At 42.4% G+C, this 11,356-nt stretch overlaps 1 protein-coding gene across 1 annotated transcript; it reads left to right on the top strand.

Moving 5' to 3' along the window:
- Positions 1-4,876: 4,876 nt before the first annotated feature.
- Positions 4,877-10,569, top strand: LOC110610974 (proteoglycan 4-like). Its single transcript, XM_021751057.1, has 2 exons — positions 4,877-5,800; positions 10,525-10,569. The coding sequence occupies exons 1-2, from the start codon at positions 4,877-4,879 to the stop codon at positions 10,567-10,569; spliced, it is 969 nt and encodes a 322-aa protein (XP_021606749.1).
- Positions 10,570-11,356: the final 787 nt, after the last annotated feature.

The following is an 11,356-nucleotide window of genomic DNA, read 5'->3' as shown; positions in this document are numbered from 1 at the left end:
GAGTTTACAGACAGGTTCCTGGAGCTGTTGCCGTTTGCAGGACAAGGCCTTGACACAGACCTGAAGAAGTCTAGGAGATATGTTATGAAGCTTCACTCCAGGTATTCCTCGTTGATTCAATCAGCAGAAAGGGAGAGTTTCCATGCTATAGTGGATATGGCACGGAAAATGGAGGCTAGTGCCACCCTTCAAGGGACAGTTAAACAGTACGTGGCACAGTCTTCGGGTCTCCAAGTCCCAGGGACAAGTGATGTTAATCTCTCCCCTCTGAGCGAGGCTGTCACAAAGAGTAAGAAAGGAGGCAGAGGCCTCAGAAGATCGAAGAAGAGCAAGTTCTGGGATCAGATAAAGTCTGGTCTGGGATTAGGAGATGGTTCGAGCTCTAGTTCGGGTAGCTCCAGATGTACGAGGTGCGATAGGCCGCACAAGGGAGTCTGTCTGGTGGGGACAACGGCATGTTTCAGGTGCGGACAGGAGGGGCACATGGCTCGTGAGTGTCCCACTGCGACCTTGTTGGCACAGTCCCAGCAAACAGTTTCAGGCAGCGTAGCTCACCCAGGAGCTCCAGCCATGGCGCAGGGCAGAGGCAGAGGAAGAGGGATAGCTCCTTCTTCAGCAGGTTTCCCAAGTGAAGGTCCATCAGCTCCAGCACGGATCTTCACTATGACCCAGCAGGAGGCTAACACATCGAACCCGATGGGATCAGGTAATCTCACTCTAGTATGTTCTGATGTGTATGTTTTATGAACCCTGATGTTCTCTTTCTTTGTTTGCTTTGCGAGTCATTGTGAGGTTGGGCATGATAGCTTAAGGGTTAGAGTATCCCCTTTGGGTCGGTGGACCCAAGTGTGATCCATCAGCCGGTATAGTTCAGAGTATGTTATGAGTAGATGCCTTCCAGCTGGCCTAACGGTTCTAGATTTGACTGTTTGACGTCATTCTAGGGTTGGATTGGTTCTTCTACTAGTGGTACTACCTAAGTCTGCAGAGACAAGGTAGTCAAGTTCAGAGGTCAGGATGGATCAGAGGTAGTCCTTAGAGAGGACAGAGTAGGTATACCTAGAGGTTTGTTATCAGCTCTATAGGCTCGTATGTTGCTCGGGAGAGGTTGTCAGGGGTTTCTAGTTTATGTGAGAGTGTATAGCAGTCAGGTCAGGGAGCCGCCTCAGTGCCCGTAATCAGAAAAGTTCGTAGATGTTTCCCAGACGAGTTCCCAGGACTACCGCCTGTCAGGGAGATAGAGTTCAAAATAGAAGTAATGCATGGAATTGGACCAATCACTATCTCTCCCCACAGGATGGTATCAACAGAGTTGAAAAAGTTGTAAGGATCAGTTGCAAGAGTTGGTAGACAAGGGTTCCCATCTAATTGAGCACCTCACCTTGGGGTGTTCCAGTGTTGTTGTGAGGTTGAAAGATGGATCCCAAGGACTTTGTGTCGACTACAAGTCGTTGAACAAAGTCACTACCCAGAGTAAGTATTTGTTACCTTGGATCGACGATCTATTTAAGCCAGCTAGCAGGAGCTGGTTGCCTTTCCAAGATAGATCTAAAGTCCAGGTACTATCAGTTAAGATCAAGGAAGAGGATGTACAGAGAGCAGTGGTTAGAACCAGATATGTAAGACCCCGCTCGGTCAGACATCGAAATTCCTACCGTCCGGTGGAATCTCGGGTGTCGGATCCTTTTGAGGGGTATGGCAAGGGTTTTCTAAAATGTTTTTAAGGGTTTTATGGTTTTGAAAAGGAAAGGTTTTGAGTTTTGAAGAGAAAAGGCCAAGGAGGAAAAATCAGAGGTTCGGCCGCCGAAGGTAAGTTCGGCCGCCGAACATAGAAAGGCTTCGGGAGCGCCTTTGGCCTCCGAAAGCTTTGGTTGGAGCAAGTCAAGGTTCGGCCGCCGAAAGTGAGGTTCGGCCGCCGAACATGCATGAGTTTAGGGGGCACGTTAGGCTGCCGAAGGTCTTCGACCAGGCCACCTATAAAGGGCCCTCAGATCGGAAATGGGCGAGTTTTCTCCCCATTCTCGAGCTCAGGTGAGTTTTTGTCCTCCCTTGGCCGTTTTCATGTTTTTCTTCATCTCCTTCATGTTTTTCATGAGTTCCATGGTTATTTTGAAGAGTTTTAAAGTTTGGATCGAGGTTTGGAGAGCTTGGAGCTTTTGGAGCTTGGATTCTCCACACCTCAAGCTTTGGGTCGCACCAGCCCTCGATCTTCAAGAGGTAAGTGTAGATCTTTGCTTCCCTAGTGTTTTTATGAAGTTTTATGAAGGTTTTAATGTTTGAGTATGGGTAGATATGCATGTTTAGGCTTTTGTGGGTTTTATGCCCAATGTATGTTATGTGATGTTGTGTTGAGGAGTTTTAAGTTAGTTTCTTTGCTCTCTTTGCTTGAGGGAGTGTGTATGCATGCTTGGGAGAGAGTATGTGAGGTTTGGGGTTGTTTTGTGAGGTTTGGGAGGCTGGTATGCACGAAGGCTGAGTTCTGGATGAACTCAGGTTCGGCCGCCGAAGGTAGTTTCGGCCGCCGAACATGCCTATGGATGCATGGTTTGGCCGCCTAACCTTACCCCCGAAAGTTGAGTTTTGGCTTGAAAGCAGACTTTCGGCCGCCGAAGGTAATGTTCGGCCGCCGAAAGTGCCTGACTTTTGTCTCTGGAGAGAGGGTTCGGCCGCCGAAGGTGCCGCCGAAGGTACCCGAGTTTCGTCTCTGGAGAGAGGGTTCGGCCGCCGAAGGTGCCGCTGAAAGTGCCTGTCCAGCCTTTTCATGGCTGTTTTCTATGCATGTTTCAGTGATGTTTAGAGGGGTTTTTGGGGAGTTGCTTGTGAGTTGTTAGAATGTGTTTAGTACCTCATGTGAGTCCATCTGTGTAGGATTGGACCTGAGGAGAGGTGTCTAGCTTCAGTGCTAGTTGACCCTGAGTTTGTTGAGCAGTGGCTTCAGGTGAGTAGAACTAAACCAAATCTTTTATTTTAAGAAATCTAATGCCTAGAGCATTGATCAAGCATAATTTAGCCACATTTTTATTATATTTATTATTGTTTATTTACACATTTTTCTAGCTTAATTTGTGTTTTTGTCATGTTTTTGCAGAAAAGGAAGAAATTGGAAAGTTGGAGAAAAAGTGAAGAAAAAGCTGGAAAAGTGATTGGGTCTGAGTGATTTGGCCAAATCACTCGCAGGAACTGGCCAAATCACTCGCAGAGACAGAGACAGAAACTGGACTGAACCCCAGGAAGCGATTGGGGCAAAATGAGCAAGTGATTTGCCCAAATCACTCGCAGGATTTGCCCAAATCACTTTAATAGCAGAAAATACAGCAGAGGCGGGAAAAGAGCAGAAATTAGAAATTCAAAGAAAAGAAGTCCAAGTCCACTTCAAACACCACAAGATCAGTCCCAAGAGCCACGCCCTTCACTTAGAGAGTTCCATTCTCAATCAAATACAAAAACCAAAGAGGAATCAAAGACTACAAAGAAGACCAAATCAAATTGAGATTCCAAAACCCTAATCAAATTGGAATTGGGATTCTCCAGCTATATAAGGGCAACATCCAAACCAGCATATCATCTCATCTTCAGCAATTCTGCAGAAAAATACAGCAGCTTGTCTCCTTCTTTTCTTTCTTCTTTTCTTTTGTGATTTTGTCCACCATGAGTGGCTAAACACTTTTCTTTTCTAGTTGAAGTTGGAAAATTCAGATTTGTGATGAATTGGGAGGTTTAATACTCCATTGTTGAACTCTTGTTTATTTCAATATTTATGCAATTAGATCTTTCTATAATTGTTGCTTTGCTTTTAGAATCAATTTAGGCCTATTGCTTTTAATTGCTTGAGTAACAATTGTTTGAACAGTTTAGGTCCGTAATTGCTTAGATTATTTAAACACACATTTAATCAAGTTGCATAATCTAAACTTGACCACGCGGTTGGCAAGGTTAGAATTAGGTTTCTCTAAGTCTTAATGCAGTTAACAGTTGTTCGATGCCAAAGGCCCCAAGGACGTTCCTTGGCAACTTGTTAACTAGTGTTTGATTAGCGAACGTTTCCTAAGCAAACTAGAACTAAGGAGGAATTTGGATTGTGAGAAGCGTCTTCCACATCCTAAACTAATTTATTGAAATAAATAGGAGTATTAAAGAATCAATGATCAATTCTAAACAATCTGAAATAGATCCATACTTCAACTAGAAGCTTTTCTCTTATTGATTTACTCATCTTTAAATTATTGCTTTCTCTTGCTTTTTAGTTTTAATCATCAAAACAAAACCCCCCTCTTTTAATTTCTTGTTATTTACTTGTCCAAGTCATTATTAGGAAAATCCGTAGTGTCAAATCCCTGTGGTTCGACCCTATTGCCACTATCTGCAAATTTATTTGTTGATTGATAATAGGTTATTTTTGACGGTTTCGACAACCGCTTATCAAAAATTGGCGCCGTTGCCGGGGATTTGATCTAACTAACGTATTTTCCTTTTATGACCAGGGCTGATCGTAAAGAAGCTCTTCTTTACGATCCTGAAATTGAACGCACTACCAAGACTTACAAGCATAGCTACGGTAAGTATGTCTTTTCTCTCTTCTCAAATTTCTGAACTAACCTCTCTTGTGGATAGTTATGTCATAGGTCGAGCTCAACACTTTCAGCCACCAAGACCATGTAGGATATGTGGATATGTGGGACACCTAACTGATCAATGTCCCACACTTTATCAATATGACCAGCAAGTACATGCCTTTGGAGGATTCAATAGCCAGCCAAGACATGATCCCTATCTTGATACCTACAATCCATGTTGGAGGGACCACCCGAATTATGACTATGCAAGGGCTAACTACTACCAAAACTATCAAGCCCAAGCAGCACCTCAGAACTCCCTTATGGAACTTGAAGAACAGGTAAGGAAATTGGGAATTTCTGGAAAAATTCTCCAACAGCAAGTGGATCAAGCGGTTGACCATTGGAACACACACATATTAAGAAAAGAGGAAGAGCTTCAAGATCTATGGGACGATGATGAAAGTTCCCAAGAAACAGAACAAGCCGCTGAACCTACTGTCCAAAAATCAGCAACTAATCCGGAGTCTACCATCGGATCTGCCACTGCACCATCAAACAGGACTGTTGTTGCACCTGCTGCAGAATTTTCTGCACCAGCAGATTTTACTGCACCAGCAGGTCCACCCGCTGCCACGCCCACCACTGCAGAAATTGAACCAGAAACCCGAGTCCAGGTTACAGCAGAATTTTCTGCACCAGCAGATTTTGTTGCTGCACCTGCTGCAAAATTTTCTGCACCAGCAAATTCACCCACTACCACGCCTGCTACTGCAGAAAATCCAGCAAAGGCAGAACCCCCTGTTGCACATGAAGAAGCTGAAATTCAAGCTGGAAATCTGGCTGTCCAAGCTGCTGAAAACAAAGACAGCAATAACTGTCCACAGCCTGCATTCCCTACTGTTGTCCCAAAATCACAGCCTACTGAAACACACACTGCTGAACCAGAATTTGCTGTACCAAAATCTGCTGCACCAGAATCAGCAGAACCAGCCCTTGCAAATACAGCTGCAGAAATTGCCCAAACAGCCGATAGAATGGCAGAATACAATATGCAAGCTGCTGTAACCAAACCAGCCCAAAAACCAGAAATTTTTACCAAAAAAATTCCAGAACCAGCCCCCAAACAGGACCAGCAGCCAACTAAGGCAGGACGCGGCATGCCCACACCACTTCAGCAAGCAGAAAATAGGATTCCCAGACCAGTTGGGCAAACAGCTCCTGAACAGCCAGCAAAGAAGCAACAAGTGGGGCAAATGGCTTCATCCTTGAGCAAACTTGAGTCACAAGGAAAGCTACCTTCCCAAACTAAGATAAATCCAAGGAAAAAGGCCAGTGCCATCACATTGAGGAGTGGAAAAGAGTTGCAAGACAGCAAGGCTGAAAAATTGCAAAAACAGGCCATGGAAGAAAAACTGCCAGAAAGCGATTGGGGCAAATCAGACAGTCGATCTGCCCAAATCATCAGCGGTGATCTGCCCAAATCGCCAGGAAAGGCAGAAGTTGATCTGCCCAAAACAACCATCCAGGCAGAATCCAGCTCCAAGCAGACCAAGGCAGACCAGCAACCAGTGGAGAAATTTAAGGTACCTCCTCCCTTTCCAAAGAGATTTGCAAGGTCCCAAAAGGAGAAAGAAGAAAAAGAAATACTTGAGACATTCCGCAAAGTAGAAATCAACATTCCCCTACTAGATGCTGTGAAGCAAATTCCAAGATCTGAAAAAATGGACAGCACCAGCACCAGCACCGAAAAAGACACATACCAGACAGTGATTTGGGCAGTTTCTGCAGGTGATTTGCCCAAATCACCTAAGCAAACAGACCCCGTCTCGCCCAAGTCACTGGAGCAGACAGACTTGACAGATAGTGATCAGCCCAAATCACCCAGACAATCTGCCCAAATCAGTGAACATACAGACATGACAGAAGGTGATATGCCCAAATCAACAGATAATCTGCCCAAATCACCTAAGCAAACAGACCCCGTCTTGCCTAAATCACTGGAGCAAACAGACATGGTAGAGAGTGATTTGCCCAAATCAACACCAAATCTGCCCCAATCAGCAAGCAGACAGCAAGCAGAGTCCCAGACAGCAACTGCACCAGATCTGAAGCCCTTGCCTAGCCACCTCAAATATGCCTACTTGGGAGCTGAAAATACACTTTCAGTAATTATTTCTAACCAGCTCAGCCAAGAAGAAGAGGAAAAGCTCCTTGATGTGTTAAGGAAGCACAAGAAAGCAATTGGGTGGACCTTGGAGGACATAAAAGGCACCTCAAGACCATTTGGTGGAGGCCCAAGACAGGATGCAGCACATGGAAAGCATGTTGCAGCTGCTGGTTCAACACTTTCTGCCCCACCACCATGACAGACAGTGATTTGACTAGTGATTTGCCCAAATCACTGGCCAAATCACCCCCAGGCCAGGAAGTCCCTTTCCCTTTCCTTCTTAAATTTTTTATATTTATGTTTAAACATTGAGGACAATGTTTGGAATAGGTGTGGGGGTACTGTTAGGTTATTTTTGCATTGATTACATTATCATTTGCTTTCTTTTTGTTTCTTTTTGCATCTTTTTGCCCCATAAACACACACCAAAAAAAAAAATTTTTCACACATTTTTCACTTTCAGCACACACTCACAGAATTTTGTTTTAGCTTTTGCTCTACTCAGCATAGATGACTAAGTTAAAAAGCTTCCTATCTCATGACCCCATTGATTATCCAACCCTTTAAACCTAAATTGAACCATGCACAGTGTGTAGCCTTTACTTAGGAAGTTTTTCTTCTTAAATTGAGTTCTTGAAACTGCTGTGGCCAATAGGAAAGGAAAATAAAATACATGCAATAAAAGTTAATGTAATTCTCTTTGAGTTGATTTGCCCAAATTGATATAAAAAGGAAAAAGAAAAAGAAAAACTCAGCAAATCAAAAAGCACAACCTGTTCCTATGATCTAAGGCTATGAACTGAGCTAATAGTCACTTGGACAAGTGACCAACTGAGTAACCGGAGGTGTATTACCCATGTGCACCGTCGCGTAAAAAGGTTGGTGACTTTTCAAGCATAAAATAAAGTTTCGATGGTCTAAGATTATGAACAGAGCTAGTAGCCACTTGGACAAGTGACCAACTGAGTAACCGGGGGTGTATCACCCATATGCACCATCGCGTAAAAAGGTTGGTGATTTTTTCAGGCAAGGACAAAAAGTGCTGGTAATTAAAAATGCTTAAAATAGGGCAAGTCACTCTTAAGGGATTGCATTAAACCTAATATAAATTAATAAGCATGATCAAATAAAAAACTTTCCCTTGGCCATGGTGAGCGATAGGAAACAAGGAAAGAAGGGGACAACCTTAGTACATGCATCCTACACTGTAGTGTTTCAATTTAGGAGTCTAGGGGGGCTGATTAAGTGGTACTTAGGCTCAAAAGAAAAAGGAGCTTGATTGACTAAGTTGTTTGTTGCTTGAGGACAAGCAAAAAGCTAGGTGTGGGGGTATTTGATCAAGCATAATTTAGCCACATTTTTATTATATTTATTACTGTTTATTTACACATTTTTCTAGCTTAATTTGTGTTTTTGTCATGTTTTTGCAGAAAAGGAAGAAATTGGAAAGTTGGAGAAAAAGTGAAGAAAAAGCTGGAAAAGTGATTGGGTCTGAGTGATTTGGCCAAATCACTCGCAGGAACTGGCCAAATCACTCGCAGAGACAGAGACAGAAACTGGACTGAACCCCAGGAAGCGATTGGGGCAAAATGAGCAAGTGATTTGCCCAAATCACTCGCAGGATTTGCCCAAATCACTTTAATAGCAGAAAATATAGCAGAGGCGGGAAAAGAGCAGAAATTAGAAATTCAAAGAAAAGAAGTCCAAGTCCACTTCAAACACCACAAGATCAGTCCCAAGAGCCACGCCCTTCACTTAGAGAGTTCCATTCTCAATCAAATACAAAAACCAAAGAGGAATCAAAGACTACAAAGAAGACCAAATCAAATTGAGATTCCAAAACCCTAATCAAATTGGAATTGGGATTCTCCAGCTATATAAGGGCAACATCCAAACCAGCATATCATCTCATCTTCAGCAATTCTGCAGAAAAATACAGCAGCTTGTCTCCTTCTTTTCTTTCTTCTTTTCTTTTGTGATTTTGTCCACCATGAGTGGCTAAACACTTTTCTTTTCTAGTTGAAGTTGGAAAATTCAGATTTGTGATGAATTGGGAGGTTTAATACTCCATTGTTGAACTCTTGTTTATTTCAATATTTATGCAATTAGATCTTTCTATAATTGTTGCTTTGCTTTTAGAATCAATTTAGGCCTATTGCTTTTAATTGCTTGAGTAACAATTGTTTGAACAGTTTAGGTCCGTAATTGCTTAGATTATTTAAACACACATTTAATCAAGTTGCATAATCTAAACTTGACCACGCGGTTGGCAAGGTTAGAATTAGGTTTCTCTAAGTCTTAATGCAGTTAACAGTTGTTCGATGCCAAAGGCCCCAAGGACGTTCCTTGGCAACTTGTTAACTAGTGTTTGATTAGCGAACGTTTCCTAAGCAAACTAGAACTAAGGAGGAATTTGGATTGTGAGAAGCGTCTTCCACATCCTAAACTAATTTATTGAAATAAATAGGAGTATTAAAGAATCAATGATCAATTCTAAACAATCTGAAATAGATCCATACTTCAACTAGAAGCTTTTCTCTTATTGATTTACTCATCTTTAAATTATTGCTTTCTCTTGCTTTTTAGTTTTAATCATCAAAACAAAACCCCCCTCTTTTAATTTCTTGTTATTTACTTGTCCAAGTCATTATTAGGAAAATCCGTAGTGTCAAATCCCTGTGGTTCGACCCTATTGCCACTATCTGCAAATTTATTTGTTGATTGATAATAGGTTATTTTTGACGGTTTCGACAACCGCTTATCAAGCATATTCATGCAAAGCATACTCATGCATCATGTTTATATGTAATAGGATGATTGCACTAGTTTCACGAATATGACGCATTGCATAAATTGCTGTGTATATGATGAGATGGGTGGACCAAGGTGACCTCAATAGCCCGCAAGTCTGTCATTGAGTCTTTGTCAGTCGGGCGAGTACATGTAGGAAAGCCCCATGAGAGCTCCTTCGGGGCCAAGTTTTGACAGAGGGAATGTTGGGGTCATGTCTAACCCTGAGGGGAAGGACGTTTCGTGAACCCTCTAAAATCACCCGCGAGAGGAAGAGATTGCTAGCGTGAACTCAAGCGGGAGTGATATGTTTGTTGTGCAATAGTTGTGATGTGTTGCACTTCATGAAAGCATAAAAAAGAAAAAGAAAAAAAAATAAAATGAAATGAAATAAAATATAAATAATATAAAGAAATAATAATAATAATAATAATAATAATAATGATAAAATGAAATAATAAAATTATATGTTTTCTCTGTTTCTACTCACTGGGCTCTTGTAGCTCACCCCTTTCCCTTAACCCCAGTTTTGCAGGGCCAGAGTAAGTAAGCCAGAGTTCAGTCAGAGTAAGCTATGGGGAAAGAAGAGGTTCAAGCATGGGTTGCCATGTTTGGTTGTAATAGCTTAGTGGTGTTTTGTTTATGTATAAGAGATGCTTGTATGTATATGTTTATGGAGATAGTGATAGTTATGTAAGGAAGTTGCTAAAGAGATGATATGTTATGTAATGCTATGTATGTTTGTAGGCTTGTATAGTTATGGACATGATGATATATGGACATGATAGATGGACTTGATGTATGGTCCTTATGGATATAAGGGATATGAATGAATAGAAAGAGTAATGAGCTTAATGTAAAGAGATAGAGCCAAGTTAAGAAAAGTATATGCATTGTGGTATAGAGTTGTGCTTTGTCTAGTGTTGGTTAGTCCCTTGGTTATGCATGATCTTTTTGAAAGGCAATGAAATGTTTGATAAACGTTTTCATATTGTGTGAAATGCTTTTCAGGATGTTTTCAGGGTAGCCAAGCTTAATGATTCTCCATTGGAGTAGCCTTCATGGACTCCAGAGTGGGGATGAGTTATGAGAAAATGCATGCACGAAGTTAAGCTTGGTAGGAAAAGAAAGAACAGTTTTCAGTTTCAGACCATACTCAGGGTGAGCCTGGGATATGGAAAGTTTTAAGTTTTATGAAAATGTTTGATCATGTAGGGGATTATACCTAGAGTTCAGGTTGTATAGAGGCTTACTACGGGTCCCGGCGGCCTTAAGCCGATCTGGATCCTAGTGCCGAGCAGTTTGGGGCCGTTACAGAGTGGTATCGGTTTCCGGGCTGTTACAAGATATGGGCACTATGAGTTTCTAGGAATGTCATTCGGGTCAATGAACGCCCCTACAGCTTTCATGGATCTCATAAGCAAAGTTTCAGTTGGTTTCTGGACCACTCCGTTATTGTCTTCATCGATGGTACCTCGGTGAGTTCCAGAAATACAGAGGAGTATGCCCATTATCTGAAATCAGGATTGCAGATCCTGAGAGAACATGGCTTGGATGCCCAGTTCTCCAAATGGGAGTCCGATCGAGGAGCATACCTTTCTGGGGTCATGATATGTCGGGAAAGAAGAGAAAAGTGAGGTAGACCCGAGAAAGTTAAAGTTGTAACTGACTAGCCCAGGCCCATTATCGTGTCAAAGATCAAGAGCTCCTTGGGGTGGGCCGGTTACCTACTGGAAGTTCATCCAGAACTTCCCTAGAGTTGCCGCTCCTATGACCAGATGGATCAAGAAGAACTAGAGGATTGGGTGGTCTACTCAGTGTGAAGAAGGCTCTGAAGAGCCGA

This window comes from Manihot esculenta, chromosome 3 (assembly GCF_001659605.2).
Source record: "Manihot esculenta cultivar AM560-2 chromosome 3, M.esculenta_v8, whole genome shotgun sequence".
Lineage (NCBI taxonomy): Eukaryota > Viridiplantae > Streptophyta > Magnoliopsida > Malpighiales > Euphorbiaceae > Manihot > Manihot esculenta.
Note: the sequence above shows the minus strand (reverse complement) of the source record. Positions and strands in the feature narration are given on the sequence as shown.